This window comes from Panthera tigris, chromosome E1 (genome assembly GCF_018350195.1).
Source record: "Panthera tigris isolate Pti1 chromosome E1, P.tigris_Pti1_mat1.1, whole genome shotgun sequence".
Classification (NCBI taxonomy): Eukaryota; Metazoa; Chordata; class Mammalia; order Carnivora; family Felidae; genus Panthera; species Panthera tigris.
The window spans coordinates 31,190,822-31,212,779 of record NC_056673.1 but is presented as its reverse complement, the minus strand read 5'-3'; the positions used below and the strand labels follow the sequence as shown (position 1 = coordinate 31,212,779).

General features: G+C 38.9%; 2 protein-coding genes and 1 long non-coding RNA gene across 10 annotated transcripts in view; 2 read left to right on the top strand and 1 right to left on the bottom strand.

The window, feature by feature from the left end:
* The window catches only part of TOM1L1 (target of myb1 like 1 membrane trafficking protein), a 47,118-nt gene extending 33,620 nt beyond the window's left edge, over positions 1-13,498 (top strand). For 7 of the 8 annotated variants that reach the window (XM_042966494.1, XM_042966493.1, XM_042966497.1 and 4 more), the window contains 4 exons: positions 7,939-7,990; positions 9,890-9,995; positions 12,694-12,758; positions 13,246-13,498. In XM_042966494.1, the coding sequence (XP_042822428.1) occupies positions 7,939-7,990; positions 9,890-9,995; positions 12,694-12,758; positions 13,246-13,461 (439 nt within the window). In that variant the 3' untranslated portion in view covers positions 13,462-13,498. Of the gene's footprint in view, positions 1-7,938; positions 7,991-9,889; positions 9,996-10,445; positions 10,528-12,693; positions 12,759-13,245 lie in introns of all 8 variants that reach the window. The other variant, XM_042966498.1, reaches the window with a different exon arrangement.
* LOC122233552 lies at positions 4,572-7,921 on the top strand. The gene is made up of 3 exons (XR_006211149.1): positions 4,572-4,660; positions 6,754-6,909; positions 7,711-7,921. It is a non-coding gene; the product is annotated as an uncharacterized LOC122233552 (long non-coding RNA).
* A 446-nt stretch (positions 13,499-13,944) lies between the features above and the next one.
* Positions 13,945-21,897, bottom strand: LOC102970338 (cytochrome c oxidase assembly protein COX11, mitochondrial). The gene is made up of 4 exons (XM_015539545.2): positions 21,487-21,897; positions 18,160-18,315; positions 15,344-15,469; positions 13,945-14,958 (listed from the first exon to the last, which is right to left on the bottom strand). Exons 1-4 carry the CDS (start codon positions 21,847-21,849, stop codon positions 14,776-14,778), a joined length of 828 nt encoding a protein of 275 aa, XP_015395031.2. The 5' UTR covers positions 21,850-21,897; the 3' UTR covers positions 13,945-14,775.
* Positions 21,898-21,958: the final 61 nt, after the last annotated feature.

The following is a 21,958-nucleotide window of genomic DNA, read 5'->3' as shown; positions in this document are numbered from 1 at the left end:
TACTTTCTAGGATTCTTACAAAGATTGTGTAAGATGCTATAGTACCTCCTAATTAAGCAGTCGATACATAAAACCTTCCATAAATTGTTATTTTTCAGTGGTAACAGGGAAATTGAATGACAAGAGAGTAAAATCAAACAATGGCCACACAAGTTACAGAGCACTTGCCACTTGCTGGGCACTTTGCTAAACTGTGTTTGTTTATTCATTTAATCTTTGCAAAAATTTTTGGAGCTGTGCCGTTACCATTATGCACATTTTACAAGAGAAAAGGCTGAGACTTAAGGAATATAAACTGCCCAAGTTCATATAGCTATGCAGTAGCAGGTCTGATGAACTGATAGTTCACTAAAAAGATATACAAATGGCTCATAAACATAGGCAGTGACGCCCAACCTTATGTACAGTTACAGAAATATAAATTAAACTACAATGGCTTTTTTCAAACCTCTCAGATGGCTAAAAGTCTAAATGTTTGTTAACCTGCTTTATTGGCTATAGAAAGACAGATTCTATCACAAAATTCAGTTCTTATGAGGGAAAGTGGCAGTATCTATTAAAATTATCAGTACACTCACGTTTGAACCCACCATATCTCATTTCTAGGAATTCATACTCGCTTATGCAAAATCAGTTGTTTACAAAATTACTCCTTACAACATTTGGGCACAGCTAATAATTGGAAACAACTCAAGTATGCATCATTGTGGCCTAGTTAAATATCTAAATATTGTATTACCAGGCAGCTGAAGGACAAAAGTAGGCTGTCTGTAGGGAGACAATCACCAGTGTATTATAAAGTGAAAAACTGCAAAGTAATGTGTGTACTATCTTGCATTTGTGTAAGAAAGTAAGAAATAATGTAAACATTTCCCTCTTTGCATAAAGAAATACAAGAAGGATTCAGAAGAAACTAAAAAAGGCAAGTTTCCCTTAAGGTTAAGAAGAGGCAAGATAGAGTAGATACAGCAAAAAATAAATAGAAGTTAGATTTTCTTTACATCAGAAGCTGTTGTTTTTTCCTTTTAAATGTATATATTTTAGGTAATAGGCGATGCATTTCCATGGTTCAGGTATCAAAGTGATACCTGAAAAAGTGATATGAAAAGATATACAAGGACGTTACTTGATCTCACCCCACCTCCATCCTTTCTGTCCCCCTTCTCCTTATGTCACATTCTGCTGCTACCCTATAGCCACTTTATTTGTCCTTCCAAAGTGACTTTAGGTAAATAATGAATATGATTTTTTTTCTTTTATTAAATGCAGCACACTGTACAAACTCTGCTGAACCTTGCTTGATATCTTGACATATCTTGATAAAAGTACATATGTTTTTATATCAGTGGATTTAGATATATTTTTAGAGTTGCCTAGTGTTTTTATCCAGTGTGACCAATCACTGCATTACTTTTATATATTGAAAAAGGAGTGGGGGGCAGGGGGCTGGAGGGAGAGGAATGAGAAAGGAGAATCAAACTGAGAAGAAAAAGGAAAAAAAAGGAGGGGGGGTAGTTGGAGAGGGAAGAAGAGGACCAAGGAAAGCTTCCTGAGTTGGGAAATGATAGTGCCAGTGGCTATGTCATGAGCCATTAGTTGGGTCAGTACCTCTGGTCTTGATTAAGTGTGATGCAAATAATGTTTCAATGCTGTAGGCAGATTTCCAGGAAGTTGCTTAGTAAATAATGTGATCTAAAGTAACTGATTCTGTTTTCCTTTATCCTGCAAATCATGTTGAGTAATGAGAAGGAGTGAAATATAGATGAAATCCTATTACACAAATATCTGTATAAAGCTTATAAAAAGATAAAATACTAGCTAATAGCTGCTTATTTTATTTTATTTTATTTATTTTTTGAGACAGAGAACATGAATAGGGGAGGGGCAGAGAGAGAGGGAGAGAGAGAGAGAGAGAGAGAGAGAGAGAGAGAGAGAGAGAGAATCAGAGAGAGAGAGAATCCCAAGCAGGCTTCACACCCAGCACAGTGCCCAATGCAGGGCTTCATCCCATGACTGTGAGATCATGACCTGAGCTGAAATCAAGAGTCAGACACTCAACTGACTGAGCCACCCAGGTGCCCCATAGCTGCTTATTTTATTTTATTTTTTATGTTTGTTTATTTTTAAGAGAGCACACACGAGCAGGGGAGGGGCAGAGAGAGAAATACAGAATCCAAAGCAGGTTCCAGGCTGTGAGCTGTTAACACAGCACAACATGGGGCTCAAACTCACAAACCACAAGATTATGACCTGAGCTGAAGTCGGACGCTTAACCAACTGAGCCTCTCAGGTGCCCCATAGCTGCTTATTTTAATCTGTAATATCATGGATCTCATGCTGTAGTGTGCATAAAAATCACTTGGGGGATTATTAAAATAAAATTGCTGGTCCCCAGAAATTCTAACTCAGTAGAAAGACTCTTTAGTTTTAAAAAGCATCCCAGCTGGGGCGCCTGTGTGGCTCAGTCAGTTGAGCATCTGACTATGGCTCAGGTCATGATTTCATGGTTCATGAGTTCAAGCCTTGTGTCAGACTCGCTGGTCTCAGCACAGAGCCTGCTTTGGATCCTCAGTCCCCCTCTCTCTGCCCTTTCCCTCACCCCCTGCTCTCAGAAGTAAATATTAAAAAAAAGCATCCTAGGAGAATCATAAAGCAGCACTTTGCTGATTATACATTAGAAACCCTATAACAGTTGTCCACCCGGTATCCAGATACCAAAATAATTGTAGTTCTGGGAATTCACTGGAGTAAAAGATAATGTGTAATATCAGTATTTGGTTTTCTATACAAAGACTTTTGTATCTGTTTTCTGATTTTTAAAAGAGCTTATACATGAGTGAAACTATAATTAGACCAGGTTTTTAACAGTGTCAGGAATTGAAGCACTAAAGTTACCTAAAGCATATGTCTAGGTTAAAGCCTATTCTAGATCACATATGAAAGGCAAAACCAGCCATCAAAAATGTCTTAGGGTCTTAAGAATTTTCCACCCCTCTGTGTTTATTCACTATCACAGAACAAATGAGTAATGGAATTATTCATGACAGAAAGGAATCTGGAGAAACAGTGATTATGGGATAAAGTAATAGGTCATATTCATAGTCCACTTACTATCAGGGAACACGCTAACAAGAATAAGAAATGTTTACTAATTACTTACTAGTGCTGGAAGGTGGGCACTCCATCATTCTCATTTCTTCAAAAGTGAAGGCTAAGGAAGATTAACCTGCCCAAAAGCATTGCCCAACTAGTGCAGAAACAGGATTCAAATTCAAGTGGATCTGATTTCAGTGCTTGCTTTCTTTTTTTCTTTCTGTGCTTTAATTAATTTTTTAAAATTTCCATAAGGTAAAGTTGACCTCTTTGTTTTTCTTTTGTGTGCAGTTCTATGAATGTTAACATATGTACGGATTCATGTAATCACCATCACAGGGTACAGAATAGTTCCATCACCCCCGAAACTCCCTTGGGGTATTTATTTATAATGCTTCCCTCCCACACTCACCCCCCAGCAACCACCAATCTGTTCTCCATCACTATAGTTTGCCTTTTCAAGAATGATGTCTAAACAGAATCATACAGTATATAATATTTCTAGAAAAAGTTCTGTAAAATTGGTGTTTGCTTCATGTATTCTGAACCTTGGTTATTAAGTGCATGTATATTCAGGATTGTTGTGTCATTTTGGTGAATTGACCCTTAAAGAATTATGCACAGTTCCTTTTTGTCCCTTGTGAGTTTCCTTGTCCTGATGTCTACTTTGGTACTAATACAGCCACATTAGCTTTCTTTTGATTAGTGTTGGCATGGTATATTCTTTTCCATCTTTTCACTTTTAAGTATATCAAAATATTTGACGTGAGTTTCTTATAGATAGCATATAGTTGGGTCATGCATTTTTATGTATTCTCATAATTTCTGTCTTTAATTGGTATGTGTAGACTACTTATATTTAATGTAATTATGTTTGGGTTTAGGTATAGCATTATATTATTTCTTTTCTGTTTTTCCCCCTTTGTTGCTGTTTTTTTTTTTTTTTCTGTTTTTCTTTCACCTTTTGGATTATTTGACTGTTTTCAGTATTCCATCTTACCTACTGTGAGTTTGACTGTAACTTTGTGTAGTTTATTTTAGGGAGGGGACTGGTTGTTCTAGGGACTGCAATGTACATAATATTTTAGTCTGCTTAGAACCAGTATTTTACCACTTGAAGTGAAACGTAGAAAATTTAGAGAACCTTCCTTTATATTATAGTTATTGTATATATTCTACATTGAAAAAATACCAACAAGCAGTTATAATTTTTGTGTACAACTCTCAAATATATTTTAAGGAATTCGAGAAGAATAGTTTTTTTGTTTTTACCCAATATTTGCCATTTATGTTGATCTTTTATTTTCTTATATAATTTCCCTTCTCTCTGAAAAGCTTTCTTTAGTGATTCTTTTAGGGCAGGTCTATGGGCAGTGAAAATCTCGTCTTACTTCATGTGAGAATGTCTTTATTTCATCTTTGTTCTGAGGGATGTTTCAATGGATGTAGAAATCTGAGTTGATGGTTTTTTCTTTCAGTTTTTAAACATTACTCCCACCACCTCTTCTGGCCTAAAATGGTTTCTAATGAGAAGTCTGTATCCATTCACATCATTGTTCTCCTATAGGTAATGTGTTGTTATCTCTATGCTATGCTTTCAATAATTTTTTCCCCTGATTTTGAACAGTTTGATTATGCTATGTCTGGGCATGGATTTCTTTTGGTTTATTCTGTTTGGGATTTGCTGAGAATATTAGTTATTGTGGCTGCCATCAAAAAAAATCACAAACTGGGTGGTTTAAAACCATAGGAATTTATTTTCTCCTAGTTCTGGAGGCTAGAAATCTGAAATTCATCAGGGCCACACTCCCTGCAGGGCTCTAATGGGAGAAGCAATTCTTTGCCTCTTCCAGATTCTGATGATTGTCGGCCTTTTTTTCTGATTCCTTGGCTTGGCTCACATCACTCCACTTTCTGCTTCCACCTTCATGTTGCCTTCCCTGTGTATTTCAACTATGCCTCTGCTTTTCTCTTTAAGGTCACTTGTCTTTGAATTTAAGGTACATTCGAGTAATATAAGGTATCACCATCTCAAGATCCTTAACTTAATTACATCTGAAAAGACCTTTTTATTCGGGCTACCTGCATGGCTCATTCCATTAAGCATCCAACTCTTTTTTTTTTTTTTTTTAATTTTTTTTTTAATCTTTATTTTTGAGAGAGAGATAGACAGTGTGAGTGGGGGAGGGGCTCAGAGAGAGAGAGACACAGAATCCAAAGTAGGCTCCAGGCTCTGAGCTGTCAGCACAGAGCCCGACATGGGGCTGGAACTCACCAGCCCTGAGATCATGACCTGAGCTGAAGTCAGATGCCCAACTGACTGTGCCACCCAGGCACCCCAAGCATCCAACTCTTGGTTTCGGCTCAGGTCATGATCTCACAGTTCGTGGGTTTGAGCCCCACATCAAGCTCCGTGCTGAAAGTGCAGAGCCTACTTGGGATTCTCTCTCCCTCTCTGCCCCTCCACAACTCACTCACTCTCTCTCTCTCTCTCTCTCTCTCTCTCTCTCAAAAATAAATAAAAACTTAAAGAATTTTTTAAAAAGACCCTTTTTTCCAAGTAAAGTAACATTGACAGGTTCCAGGAATTAGGACAAGGACATACCTTTTGAGGGTGGAGGGCACCATTCAGTCCACTACACTGCATTTCTTGAATCTGTGGGTTTCTGTCTTTCACCAAATTTGTGAAGCTTTCAGCCTTACAGTTCTTCAAATATTTCAACAGTACACTTTCTATTGTCCTTCTGGGACTTTTGATGACACAAATGTTAGATCTGATATTGTCTTGTAAATCTCCAGAGTTCTGTTCATTAGTTTTTTCACTTTTTTTCTCTGTTTTGTTGTTGTTGCTTTTTGTTTGTATTTTTAAGATGGGATCATTTCTATTGATTTATGTTCAAGTTTGCTACTTATTTCCTCTCTCATCCCCATTTTGCTATGGAGGTCATTCTGTAAATTTTTTTAAAATTTCAGTTACTGTATTTTCCGATTCTAAAATTACTATTTGACTCTTCTTTAGGTCTTATTTTTCTTTGAAATGACTTTCTATTTTTCCAGTTTTTTTCATGAGTGTTCACAGTTGCTTATTGAAGCATTTGTATAATGGCTGCTTTAAAATCTGAGGTAGTTTTAACGTCTCTATCCTCTTGATATTAGCGTTTGTCGATGGCCTTTTTTTTTTTTGCCTGTTGAAATTTTCCCAGTTCTTCACATGCCTAGTAATTTTGGATTGTATCTTGGGCATTTTTAATGTTATGAGACACTTGCTATTTATTTATTTATTTATTTATTTATTTATTTATTTAAAATCATAGGATTTTAGTGTTTATTTTTGAGACAGAGAGACAGAGAGGCAGAGCATGAGTATGGGAGGGGCAGAGAGAGGGAGACACAGAATCTGAAGCAGGCTCCAGGCTCTGAGCTGTCAGCACAGAGTCCGACGTGGGGCTTGAACTGACAAACTGTGAGATCATGACCTGAGTTGAAGTTGGATGCTCAACTGAATGAGCCACCCAGGCGCACCAAGACACTTGCTCTTATTTGAATCCTGTTGAAGATGGTGCTATTTTGATTTTAGAAGGCAAACCTCACTAGATGCATGCCGCAGTTTCAACCTGCCTTTTTTTGTGCTATTGTTCTAACATAGTTATGTTTTCAAAGACTTTGCAGTGCTTTTCAGATCTGCTTCCTGTGGGCCACCCTGAGGCCTGGATGGGTGTATATTCATTTCTCAACATCTTTTGCATCCTGACTGGGATCAGATCCACAGAGACATAGATCAGGAAGTGAGCCCAGGATTTCATAAACAACTTGAAGGTTGATTTTCCACATTCCTTCCTCTTTGTGATTTCTCTAGTGCTCTGCTTTTCTAGGATTTGCCCTTTTCGTTCTCCAGTCAGAAAGCTTCAGTTAGCCTACTATATGTCGTTTATTTCCTTGATTATGCTTGTGTCTAAAACCAAATGGTGGGACAGAAAGAATGAAAACAACAAAACAGAGTTTGCCCTGCCCTCTGGGATCACAGTTACACCTGTTGGAAGGAAGGGTCCTCTCAAATTTTTAAGCCTCTACAGGTCCCTGTTGGCTTCTGCTGTCACTCCAGCCATTTTGGGATTGCCTCAGCTTTAGAGAGGGAGAGAACAGAAAGGAAAGGAAAAAAGAGAGTAAGGAATTTCCACACTATCTCTGAGCATTAGGACTTCTCTTTTCTGCTCCTTGAGTGAAAACAGAAGGGCTTCTCCTAGAGCTGTCTGTCCTTACTGCCCACTCTGGGGTTTTAGGCTTCATTGCGTTCAGGTTCTGGAACACCAGAGGTGGGGGAAGAAAGGTACTAATGATCTGTGGATACTCAAATTCCAGTCCTTCCCAGTCATCCTGTAACTATTGACTTTTCAGTCCTCAAATATTTGCCCCATGTATTCTGTTCTGGTTTTAGAGTTGCCTTTGGTAGGAGAGATAGGGCAAAGTGTATTTGGTATAGATGTAGAACCAGGACCCTCCCCACCTTCCTAACCTCTACTCTGTATTGCGTCTCATCCTTCAGGAAATGATGGATGGTAGCTACTCTGATGGAAAGGTTAAAGGCTTGTTCTCACTAGTATACCATGTATACTTCAGGGTCTCAGGACTGCCACTGCCCAGGGACACCTTCTTTGTCTTTACTCCTTGGTATTTGAACATCAAAAGCTGGTGAGCATGAAAACCAGATGGCAATTGTTACATAAGATTAATATTCCATTGCAGTCCGAAAGTACATTTTAGGTTTTGTTTGTAGGAAGTCATCTTACTTTTTGCATTTGTGTTCTCGCTGTAGGGTAATCATACTGTCTTATCATACTCTCCTAGGTTTACCCAAAGGACCGGCCAAAACATCACCGCAAACCATACATATGAGAGCGTAAGTAATGAAACTTCCCGGGCAGCGCACCTAGTCAGCAGGCTGTCATGGCTAAGAAGGAATTCCTGGTCATTAAATCTCATGTTCTGTTCAGCGTTTTGTTAGGACCCTTAGGCTTTGTTCAGCATTTTGTTTGTTCAGCCCTTGTTAGGACTTCTCTTTGTCTTCTTTTTAATCTTTCAAGATGGACAAGTTGAGTCTTACTTCTGTTAGAAAAATGGTTAAGGATCAAAATTCCTTTAGTGTTTGTTTATATTAGCTGTCTCCTCCTTTCCTTCCATCCTCTTTGATAGACTTCAGACAGGCTGTCTCATTCCTACCACTCTGCTGGCACACCTCTTGTCAAGGTCTCCCGTGATCTCTACATTACCAAATCAAGTACTGCAATTTTCAGTCCTCGTCTTACCTGCTTTATCAGCAGCAGGTGACAGTCAGTCACTTCCTCCTGTTTTGCACATGTGGCTTTCAGACACCACTCATTTTTTTCTTCTCTTGCCTCCTTTCCACTATGTCTCCTTTACTGGTCCCCGCTCTTCTACTGGCCTTTGAGTCTTGGAGATCCCAGGGCTTAAGTTTCAGACTTCTGCTTTCATTCTTCCATGGTCTTCTGGTCTCTTATCTTAAAATACCATTCAGATTCTGACAACTTGTAATTGGTATCTGCAGCCCACGATCTCCCTTAAACTCAGAACTCAACTTTCCGAGGAAACTCTTCTTGCTTTCTTCCTAGTCCTGGCTCTCCACCTGCACCTCCTGTACTCTTCCCCACCTCAGTAAAGGAACCCTCCACTATTGCAGTTGCTCAAGTCAAAACCTTGGAGACCAGTGCTTGCTGTCTGCCTTTTTACCGTTTCTCTTCGAACAGTGTATCCATTATCTAGCTGCTTCTCATGGCCTCCACTTCTGCATTGCAGTCCAAGCCATCAGAGGGATATTGCAGTGGCCTCCTAAGGTTACCTTGCTTTAGCCTTCACCTCCCTCTCCACCCTCACCCCCACTGTGCAATCTCTTTTCAAAACAAACCAGAACTATCCTTAAAAAAAAAAAAAAAAGGAGTCATATTAACTGCTCTAAACCCACCTAGGATTTCCTTCCTCCATTTCGCTCTGTAAAAACCTGAAATGCTGATCTCACACCTTCCATTACCTCTTCAACTTCACCTCTCTTCCTTGGCTCACTCTGCTCCAATGACACTGGCCTTCTCTGCTTCAGAGGATGTGACCTTGGGCCCCCTCAGATAATCGATCACAGCACCCACATCAGTCAGGACTCTGCTTAAAATGTTCCCAATGGTGAGGCATTCCTTGACCGTTACTGTCAGAGCAATAGCCTACCCCATCTACCTGAGCCTTGTTTTTTTGTTTTTTGTTTTTTTAAGAGCACTTGCTATCTAACATCTCTTTACATTTGTTTGCTTCAAGGGGGCAGGGATTTGGCCTGTTTTATTTATAGCACCTAGTAGGTGCCCAAGATTTATTCATGAAATGAATGAGGAAGATTATGAGATTAATCTTTATCAGTACTGATTTGGTGCTGTTATCTTATGCCTTTCTGTAGGGTAAAGATTTAGTTTCCTGTTTGAGGCTGAGATTTTTTAGTGTGAAACAACAGACCCTAGACTGAGCCATACAATTCTTTTTTTTTTTTTTTAAAGCAAAATGTTAATTTTACATTTTATATGGGAAATGAGGTGCAGTGGGCATGAAACCAGAGAGAAAAGTAATAAGTGTTATAAATGGTTATTAACCTAAAAAAGTAATAGTTCATAATTTCTAATTCTTGTCCAGTTGGGAGGATATGGTAGTTGGAATAGTGCCACTTAGAAGCCTGGTAATCTAAATAATAAAAGAAAAACTTAATGTAGAATGTTTATTTGAACATGTACTGTGTTTTCTTCAGTTTCCAGAATATTCAAATTCAGTACTACTACAGCCAGTTAATGTGCAGAACGTTCCAGCAACACCATCAAGCCAGAGACTGCCATCCTTGCCTGTCAGTCATCCAGGTACTTGAGACCTGTTATTTGCATTGAATAAGGGATCTTGTAAGAGTATAGGAGTCTGCCGGAGATTTATTGCTGATTGAAAATAGAAAGAGAGGAAACACTAGGACTTCAATGTGCTTCTTTAAGTAAATGAAGTAAATTCATGGCTCATATCATTATGACCGACATTCGATTATAAAAAATGCTTCTGTGGTGCTGAATGTTGTATTTGAAATGCTGAGGGAAATGAGTCTTTAGTGGAAGTTTGAAAATCCTTTTGTTCTCTATAGATTTGTTGTACTGGGGAGTAGCATCAGAACACCAGTTGTATTTGTTTCTGGCTGTCAGTGTTTCGTTGGGTCTCATGTTTGAAGTCGCAATCATAAAGAGATTAATTGTGTATGTGTTCTTGAAAAGCACAATGTGTGTTTACTGGTGGGCTTTTTTTGTTTTGTTTTGTTTTGCCTGAAGCAATGGCAGAGAATGATCTCCAGCCACCCAATTACTACGAGGTAATGGAATTTGATCCCTTGGCTCCTGTTGTCACTACAGAGTAAGTCATTTACAAAATGATTAATTTATTTTTTGTCTTGGTTCCCTTCAGTAACAGAGCTAAACGGGGCTTGGTTATATATTTAACTTTGTTTAGGTCTTGGCAGAAAATAATGATCTTATTAAAAATGACTTATGAGATTTTATGGGGACTGTTGCTCTTTTTTTTTTTAAATTAATTAATTTATTTTGAGAGAGAGAAGGAGTGTGAGCAGGGGAGGGCAGAGAGAGAAGGAGACAGAATCCGAAGCAGGCTCCAGGCTCCGAGCTGTCAGCACAGAGCCCAATGCAGGGCCCGAACTCATGAGTCATGAGATCAAGACCTGAGCCGAAGTCAGACGCTTGACTGACTGAGCCCCCCAGGTGCCCTTGGAGACTGTTGCTCTTAATGGTCTTACTGTGCTCAGCCTTGTGACTAAAAAATAAAAATGCTGGGGCTGCACATTAAGAAATAACTGGAACCATCAAGTACATTAGTGGATTCCTTGTAGATGCCTTGGGAGAAAGGTTCTCTCTAGTTTGAAAAGGACACTATATTCACTGATTGGTGACATAAGTAACACCTCATTGATGGATTATTTGAACTGTTCTTTGACTAATCACAAATAAGAACTTGTTTTTAGTCTTCACTATATGTCAACAATGTGCTTAAAATGGATTAGTGTAGTCTTTTTAAGTTGAAATCCTTGGAGTACCATTATTTCATGATTTCATATTGGTGGAGTATATATAAATATTTATGTGATGGTAGGCTCGTTAGAGCCTTAATATGGTTTGACTGACAGTTTACCCCCAAAATTATTAAAGCAAGTTTATGGAAACCGTTGTTCAGAAACAGGCAGCCTTTAGGCAATATCTTGTTTACAGCTGTGTTTTGTTTGACCCATGTGAAATTAAAAGCATGCATTTAAAAATTAATTGCCAAAAGTTAAAAACTGGGATATTGTTAAAAAGAAAAAAAACAAAAAACACAATTCTGGACTTTGGATTCTTTTGATGCTATGGCAACGCATTTTTTAAATGCTAGCAATAGGTTGGGGCTGAATAGTAGCTGCCTCCTCAAGACAAGGTATGCTGTGTAGTTCACCAGGCCCCAAATGGCCCTCTATGCCCATTTATTTGATCTGTCTGGCATGTGTAAACATTTGAGGTTTTGACCCCTGGCTTTATTTTTAAAAATTTTTGTTTTTAGTTTTGAGAGAGAGCAGTAGCAGTGGAGGGGCACGCACACACACACAGACACACACACACACACACACAGAATCTGAAGCAGGCTCCAGGCTCTGAGCTTGTCTGCACAGAACCTGACCCCTGGTTTTAAACCACAAATGTAGTGATCCATTTGAGTATAATTTATGAATTTTAACAGACTTAGGAGTTCATTAAGAATTTTTTTCCTAATGTAGGGTTGCAAAATTTCCCTAGGTCATTCTGCTTGATAAAGTATCACTGAATGTATTAGTAGCTTAAAGAAATAGAAATTGTATCCAAACAGGAAGTTAAGTTTAATATATTCTAGTTAATTAGGAAATTGTTGTCAGTAGATATGACAGTGCAACAGATATTAAATGTGAGATTGGGTGGCTCAGTCGGTTAAGCGTTTGACTTCGGGCTCAGGTCATGATCCTGTGGTTTGCAGGTTCAAGCCCTGTGTGTCAGGCTCTGTGCTGACAGCTCAGAGCCTGAAGCCTGCTTTGGATTCCGTCTCCCTCTCTCTCTGCCCCTTCCCCAGTCATGACGCTCTGTCTCTCTCATTCTCTCAAAAATAAATAAACATTAAAAAAGTGGCCCAGGTGTTTGGACTATAATAACATAGGTGGAAATACTAATATTTTTAAATGTTTTAAAACCTGGAAAAACTATACAATTTTTTTTTTATAGGCAGAAAGGAAACTGTTCAAGTTTGAGCCACATTTTTCATTAAGTCACAAGTAAAATGAATTGGTTATATGAAATACATATTTATAAGATGCAAGGGAATTACAGCATTAGGCTCTAAGAAAGCTACTATGTAAGCTTCAGGGCAGAGATCTGTTTTTATTCACTGATACACACTGAGTACCTAAAACAGCACCAGATTTTTAGTTAAGGTGTTGGCAGTTAAAGCCAAAGTAGTACTTTGAAACTGATATATAACCTTTTTGCCATGATGGCTTATTTGTTTCAGAGCTGTTTATGAAGAAATTGATGTTCATCACCAGAAAGGAGCCCAAAGTCACAGTGACTGTTGAGGTAGACTTCAATGACACAACTTCTATTGCCCACTCTACAGAATTCCTGTGTAACTGCCACTTTGTGTGTTTAGTATTCACATTTTGTGAAGGCCATCTGAGTCTGACACTTTGAGTGTAAATCTTAGTACAAAAGCTCATCTCAGTCACTCAAATTGGAATGAAATATCTTTGTAATCTTATTAGCTAAAAATAATCTTTAGAATGTAGAAGTTGGTTTATGGTATAGAAATATTAATGCTAACAAAAATAATGATCAACAGAAACTTCTTAGCACTGAAATAGACATGTATCTTTTATGTACAGTTAATGAGTGGTAGAACCCACTCATTGCTCATCCAGGGAGGCCTGGATTCCTCCTATATGCTGTATTAATCATACCATTTTATTTACTAATGAATGCGTGGCCACCAGTAGCCCATTAACCTTGTTTATTCCCCTCACACCCTCCTCCATGGAAGTAATACATTCCCATGTTTCTGCATTAGGTTGTGAGTCTCTCGTTATCCAGGAATGGAGAAAGAGAAGGAAAGGCTGAAGGCCGGCTGTCTTCTTCTTACACTCGGTGGAAGTGGGTGACCAGCTCACTAACTGCATTTAGAGGTGTCCCCTCTCCTGTGCAGCTTGGAGGCCCAGAAGACCAGACCTACCAGCACATCAGAACCATGGTGGAACAGTTCTCCTCTGCAGTAACAGAAGAGTAACAGTTCCAGAGTAACACTTATATTTCCTGACCACAGCTTAAGCTTTATTTTGAAACAACTTGGTTATAACGTATATTCACTTGAAACTTCCGAAGAAAAATTCATTGTACCTCGGCCAGCGGGTTTAATTATAACATCTTAGGCTTCACAGGCCTTCCTACATTTAGAAAAGAAATCCTCACACTGCTGTGTAAGAGTAGATGAAGATTATTTTATTACAAAATAATTATGTAAACTATTGAGTGCCTTCATTTAAAGTTGAATGTAAAAGTCAATTTTTACTTTTTTTTTTTTTTTTTTTTAAATAAAGAATACTTGTTTAGAATTAGGACTTGTAAAAGCCTTGATGATTGTAGTTTATATTTCAGGTACCGTGAAGAGGTCACTGGACTCTGTATCAAGTTGCCTTTAAATATGGTTCTTTATAATACTAAATGATCTTTTTCTCCCCTTTTTACTGCAATTAATATTTCTATTTGAAACAAACGCTACTGAAAACATTCAGAATATATTGTACGTTTATGTCATAAATTACAATGATAAAAAAATTACCATTAAAACAATTTAATACATCTTTTTTACACGTCTGTCCGTAGAACTTCTGATGTCAGTAAGTTTACACTTATTCACAACCCCACACTTACATTTTAACATTCAGGGACTTGAACTATCACAGGAAATACTAGAATCCTAGTAAACGTATTTATGCATTTTCTTTCATTTTCATGATGCTGAAATTTCAAAATAATTAGTACTCAGAATATAAAATAGGCCTAGATCCTAAAGGAAAAAGAGAGTCAAATCTGAAATCAGAATGTAATCTCTGGGCAGGCTGTTAGGACTCAGTGATTCCTCTTCTATTGTGAGCTTTTAAAATAGGATGGTTCACAATAAAAGAAAGTAGTAACCAACTATTTTAGAAATAACAAAAATAGGCAGAAGTTATGGCCTGGAGCCTAAAACAACTGTGGGAATAATAAAAGGACTCAGTGCTACAAGTATGAAGGGCTAATAAACTGAACCATGAAGTCCGTGCCTACTTATTTAAGAAACAAAGCGTTTCTTGTAATATTACCTATCAAACTCTCTGGTTTTGAATAGTCCTACATTCTAAATGGGCCTGTGGACTCCTTATGACTGACAGCTGAAACTGTTCATTCAATTTTAAGCAGGGTAAATTAGTTGAAAAATAAACACAGCATTATATAATATTTAAAATAGCTTTACATTACTGTAAAGTATTTCTCCCCTGAGAAGACTAAATACATGATTTTTCAAAAATCACAAATCTGAAGCAGGACTTAGATGCTGACTTCAGTTATAGCCTGGAAGCGGCAACTTCTGTCCCTCCTTTGCTTCAAAAAAAGTATAAGAAAGAGTGATGAGATCAACATTCACCATTCTTGGATCTTCAGCAAATTCAGGATCGATGTAGAAAAACACTGGCATATCTACTTCCTCTTGTGGATTAAGCCTTTGTTCTTCAAAACAGAAGCACTAGAAGTTATAAAGGGTATTTGTTTAGTTTCTGTTAGAATACAAATAATAATGGTTCATTTCTTGGCTGTAGTGAGTATACTGTAATTAATATTATAATAAAAAATACAATTAAATATAAACTAAGTTCTGTGACAGAATGACATTATCTTTTCATCTCATTGACTTTTGCTTTAAAATTAAGACCAAAAATTGTTTTACAGTTAAAAGCAGATTCCCATTTGGTTCATCGTCTCAACAACGAACCATAGTTATTATAAGCAATGGGAAAAAAGTTCAATGTTTAGAAGAAATGATTAGTTTCTACAAAACACTGCAGTAAGTTTAGTACTAACCAGTTTATGGAATATGATGAAAATACATAAAAGTTTGCATATAGCTATACCTGTATTTTATTGAAATACTGTCCAGCTTCAAATGGTACAACATTGTACGTAGAAATTCCAATTACTGGTTTGTCTGTAGGATTCTTAGCTTTATAAAACGCCAGTGCAGTCTCTCCTGGCACTACCTGTTTTAAGAAAAATATACATTATCAATACTTTAAATCTCACAGCTCCTCCTTTCCCTATTAGTCATTATTTTTCCTATTCGTCAGACCACAATATTTTATCTAATAAACTAATGTCGAAGGTCAGCAAAATAAATTGTGGATACTACCCATGAACATGGGGTTTTTTTAATTTTTTTTTTTTTTTTTTTTTTACATTTTACTTATTTTTGAGAGAGAGCACAAGTGGGGGAGGGACAGAGAGAGAGGGAGACACAGAATCCGAAGGAGGCTCCAGGCTCTGATCTGTCAGCACGGAGCCTGACATGGGGCTGGAATTCACAACCTGTGAGATCATGACCTGAGCCGAAGTCAGATGCTCAACTGACTGAGCCACCCAGGCGCCCCAACATCTGGTTTTTAAATTTTATTTGCCTATGTCCATGAAGAACCAGTACTCTTATTAATCATTAATTGTGTACCGTCCTCTTATATATCTGAAGTCTTCAAGCAATGATCTGCAAATTATTTAAAATGTCCGAGGGGCGCCTGGGTGGCTCAGTCGGTTAAGCGTCCGACTTCGGCTCAGGTCACGATCTCACGGTCCGTGAGTTTGAGCCCCACGCCGGGCTCTGGGCTGATGGCTCAGAGCCTGGAGCCTGCTTCCGATTCTGTGTCTCCCTCTCTCTGACCCTCCCCCACTCATGCTCTGTCTCTCTCTGTCTCAAAAATAAAATAAACATTAAAAAATAAATACAAAAAAAATAAAATGTCCAAGGAAAGCCAAGCCTATCATAGCCCAAGCCTGACTTAACACTTATACCTGAACATCATTATATGACCAATATAGATTCTTTTTAAGAGGTTAACATTAAACTCAGCTTACAGCCAGAGTAAATTGAACTTCTAACCAGAGTAAAACTGAATAGAACTTTTATTTAACCAAAAAGCACTAATACACTTTTTGAGAGAACAGATTTTTTTAAAATTGCAAGGCTGTAGGGGCCCTGGGTGGCTCAGTTGATTAAGCATCAGACTTCACCTCAGGTCATGATGTCGCGTTTCCTAAGTTTGAACCTTGCATTGGGCTCTCTGCTGTCAGCACAGAGCCCACTTCGGAAACTCTGGCCTTCTCCCTTTCTGCTCACATGCACTCCCTCTCTCTCAAAAATATTTGGGGGGTGCCTGGGTGGCTCAGTCAGTTAAGCGTCCGACTTTGGCTTAGGCCATGATCTCGCGGTTTGTGAGTTCGAGCCCCGCACTGGGCTCTGCAGATGCTGACAGCTCAGAGCCGGGAGCCTGCTTCGGATTCTGTGTCTCGGTCTGTCTCTGCCCCTCCCCCACTTGTACTATCAAAAATAAATAACATGTAAAAAAAAAAAACATTTGGAAAAAATTGCAAGGCTTTAAAAAAATTAATTTCCAAAGGATTCTCTGTCCTTTGTACCATTTCAGACACTAATATCTTGTACACTAGTATATAATTAGAACATTCAAAATCATAACCTATGAAACCCTTAATCATTGAAGAATTCAGTCATGTTTACTAACATGTGGGAACACCAATATTTATAAGGGTTTCCCAATAAGGGTCACAATTAAGCTTTTCTGGCTATTCCTCAGCTCATGAGATAATTTCAATTAAATCCTCCAGGATTCCAGTTAGTCAAGATTTTAGGAAACTTTTAAAGTAGAGCTTTTCTGAAGTAGAACATGACTATTATGGTTACTTCAAAGGTTCTCATTTTTTTTTAAGAAATAAGGATACACACAAACACACACACATTTTTTAAAATTTATTTTTAAGTAATCTCTACATCCAACATGGGGCTTGAACTCATAACCCCGAGATCAAGAGTCACATGTTCTTCCCACTGAGCCAGCCAAGAGCCCTGAGATGGGGATCCTTTTTTTTTTTTTTTTTTTTTTGAGAATCAGAATGCTTGTGAGGCAGGAAGAGGGGTAGGGAGAGGCTGAGAGAGGGAGGGGGGAGAGGGAGAGGGGGAGAAAATCTTAAGCAGGCTCCACACTCAGGACAGATTCTAAGGCAGGGCTTGATCCCATAAACCGTGGGGTGATGAGCTGAAATCAGGAGTCAGATACTTCACCAACTGAGCCACCCAGAGGCTGCAGTAGTTTACTAATTTATATCAAAAGTATCCCTTCTCGGCGCACCTGGGATCCGGCCCCACGAGGGCTCTGCACTATCAGCGCACAGCCTGCTTGGGATTCTCCCTCTCCATCCCTCTCTGCCCCTCTCCCGTGTGCACTCTCCTCACAATAAATAAATATTTTTTAAAAATCAGTGAACTACTTTTCATTGTAACCAATGATTTTCCATTTTTTCCCCTTATCTATACCTGAGGCTTTGCTACACATGGCAGCACCGCTGCTCCTACTCTCAGGATTACTGTCCACAAATTTCTTAGTGAATTCTTAATACGACTCTGATAAAAACCGAGGACCTTCTCCATTGTTCCAAACTGACGTTTACTGCAGTATCATTTAACTTAAAGTATATTCTGTTACATTGAGATAGGGCCCTGTCAAAAAGTAGTCTGTGAGAATAAAAGAATTACAGTAATGGAGTATCAGTTTTTTGAGATTATGTTTACATGAGTGTTCTCTAAATTGTGAAAGTTTCAGTGATGCAATAAAATAATTTTTACAATGAAAAAAGTAATCTTTTCATAACTACTTTAATCACTTACATAGATTTCTGTTTGCTGAGGTCTAAAATTCCACTGGAGGCTTGCATGCACATCTGCATTAAAGGTGACTTTAATAATTCGATCCTTCACAGGCACCATGTTTTCAATCTGGTCCGACACATGACCTGCTACTGCTGACCCTCCAAGACCAGTAGTCTAGGTATTAAAGATATTAAGTATATTAAAGTAGAACATGTTAAACAATACTTACAGGTGATTATGGGATAAAAACAAAATCTTAAAAACAATTTAATAATCTAGTAGGATCCCAGTTCATACTGTCACTGCCCATTTCCTATGAATGTATCAATGGTTTGACCACCTCTGGGGTGTCAAGGGCCTATATTTGTTAGAGTCATATTTTTTTCCGGTAATCACTTGGGTATTGGACACAGTAAAAAAAAAAAAAAAAAAAAAAAAAAAAAGAGTCACATGGGAGAAAGCTGACTCACCAATGGTAATATAGCTCAGAATTTTAGCTTAACTTTTCATTAAACCTATTTCCTTTTATTGCCAGTGTTTTATATAAATTATTAGTCATTAGTAAAAGTAAAAATTATCTATGACCCTATCATTTCAATGAAACTATTTAAATAATTCAATTACCCACAGTCCCGTCTGATCCCTTTCCATATCATCACTTTTACGGCATAGATTAGTTTGTAGCTTCACTTTTGTATTCTGCTTTTCTCAAGCATCACAAGTGTTCTGCCATGTTAATAAATGTTTCTGTAATTTTTTCCTGTACTTCTTTGTATAGTACAGCTTTTATAAACATCATCAGTTAATCAGAGAACCTGATCCCTTTCGCCGCTGAATCAACGAACCTTAAGACATCAGGATAATTTGTGCCTGACTCTTCTTGCCTATCTTCATTGCCATTATCTCCTTATCATCACAGATGTTTAAAAATAAAAATCCTTACTTCCAGGGTCATCATTCTTCTGATGCGTGAGGTTGCCAGAATTCTGGTCTCCGGATAATTAATCTGTTACTATACTAGGAAAAAAATATCAAATTTGAGGCTAGGGGAAGACTCCCAGCAAAATACAGTATTACTATCTTCCACTTATTACACAAGTCACCTAACTGTACTCAGCTGCCGTGCAACATTACTGAAGTACATTATGAACCTACAAGATGCATTAGAGGGCAAGCCTTTTATCTTTTTTTTAGTAAGTAAATTCTTCTGCCCGAGAGGGCTATAATGCTTGTTTTAAGATGTAACTCCTGAAGAATCTGAATCAGTTGAATAAAGATTCCTTAATGTATTCTGACAGGAAGTCTCTGAATACAGATCCTTCAAATTTGCAACCTTGATAATTAGAGAAATAAGAATAGAGAAGGGCAATGAAAATATTTCCTGGGCTCTAGTCTAGTTCTGCCATTAACTAGCTCCAAGAACTAAATACATTTTACTTTTGGGGCACTATTCATACTCATAAAATGAGGTCTCTGTATTAAATTTTTTATATATTTCTTTATTTTTGGCTCTAAAGTTCTGTGATTCCAAAAGCGAAAGAGATGCTCTTCTGGAAACTTAACATCAAACTTGACTGAAGTTTAGGATTATAAATTACAATTGTTTTGCCTATCCTGCTCTGCATTTGCACACACATGCAAAAATACTGCCATTCACTTCAGTTTAAAGCAGAGTTTCACAACTTTGGAACTAAGGGCATTTTGGTTTGGATAATTCTTTGGTTTGGGGAGGAGCGAGTGTCTGTGCTGTGCAATGCTGAATGTTTACCAATCAGCATCCCTAGACTCTATCCACTAGATACCAGTGGCACCAGTGGCAACCTTCCAGGTTGTGACAACCAAAAATGTATTCACACACTGCTAAATATTCCCTGAAGAATAAAACTGACCCCTTCCACCCCCATGATTTTCAGAGATTTATACTTGATATTTTGGATTCAGTTCTGCTTATGATTTAACCAACTGCTAGTTCTGGGATTCATGCTAGGTCCAGGCTGCCGTCTGATGAAAACTAATTCACATTCTACACTCATCCTCCTGAATCAAACTACTGCATACCCACATAAATGCCAATATTAGGAGACTGAAAAGTCCTTTTGACTTGCTTTAGTTATAAAAAATAAGGTCAAGTTAATCTCCAAAAGGACAGGGAAAGTAAGACCAGCATTAACAATCCTAGCAGGAAAAAGCAGTTAGCCAATGATTCCCAAAATAGTACACATTGGGATCACCCAAGGAATCTTTAAAACATTACTAATACCTGACTCCCACTCTGAGACATTCTGATTTAAGTGGTTCAGGATGTCACCTGAGTGTCAGGATTTTTTAAAAGCTCTTCAGATGATTCCCACTCACAACAAAGTTGGAGAATCACTATCATTTAATGAATAATGTGTAGCTCTAACCTGTGTTATGTTTTTTAAACAGAAATTCCTGGGCCACACCCAGACCTCCTAATCAGTATTTCTAGGTAAGGGAGCCCTAACGTGTTCATTAAAGTAGCTCCACTAGTAGTCCTAATGACCAGCCAAAGCAGCAAACTACTTAAGTAGAATATATACGAATATATATGAATATATACGAAATAAAAGTGTGGCTTCGCACATGGTCCTCAAATATTAGTCTGCATCAAAATCAGCTAGGGGACTTATTAAAACACAGATAGCTGGGCCCCTCCCCCAGAGTTTGATTCAGTAGCTCTGCAGTTTGATCCAAGAATGTGCACCCAAGTTCCCAGGTGGTGGGACGCTGGTCGTCCGGGGGAACACACTTGAAGAACAACTGCATTAGGGTTTCTGATCTAAAAGAGAGCCCTGGGTAAGCACATTACAGTCATATATTAACAGTGGAGGGAAGCCTCATGCCTCTTTGTATGAATTAAACGCTACTCCCAGTTTAAGCCCAAGTTACAAGCATACTCCCATTTCTGGGTTAACCTTCGCACGTAAACCATACACGGTTCACAGAATGACGGTACTAATGTAATTTACATTTTAAACGCGAACATCTGTGTGAGTAGCAAGAGGGTAAGGCAGGTTGCTGGACGGCAGAGTATACAGGCTGCGGACCTTTTAGGTGATGTAGCTCAGAGATAGGGAATTTCACTCTGCAGTGTGGTCGGTATAAGCACGATCACTATAGGGGCGTGGGTTCTATCTGTAACTTTGCCACTAACTTTTTCTGGTAAGCTTGGGCAAGTCACTTTTCAAAGCCTGTTTCCTCTCTGGTGGAGCAACCTCAGACATCCATCCAACACGACACGGAGGAGCGATCGCTATCCAGGGAGCTGTCCTGCACCTCCGCCCCTCCTGATGGCACAGCCCAAGGTGCAGCGCCGGCGCCTACCTGGCAATAGAGCCGATAAAGGGGCACGGCGGCGTAGGACGCCCCCAGCATGCCCACTGCGGCTGCGGCCACGTACGTGAGGACTGTCTTGTTCCGACGCCGCCAATCCTCCTCCTGCGCGCGCGTGAAAGGGTTCGTGCTCTTCGGCCGCCGCGGCGGCCGCAGGGCCAGGTCCCGGGCCGGGTTCGGACGCCTCCATGTCCCAATCCACCTCAGCCCTGTCTCATCACTTCCTGTCCCATTTCTTCCCACCCTGAGATACGGCTGTACCCTCTCAGCAACCCAGGTCGGGGACCCAGGGTGACTCCAACGCCAGCCACAGACAGCAGCGGTCCTTAATACGGGACGCCAGAGCCCTCCCATAGCCCCCGGAGAGAGCGCCAGACGTCACGCACGAGCGGCCAGATCTCGCGAGGCCAGCTCAGTCTCGCGACATCTGGGATGAGCCTGCAGCTGCTTTGGCTACTAGACT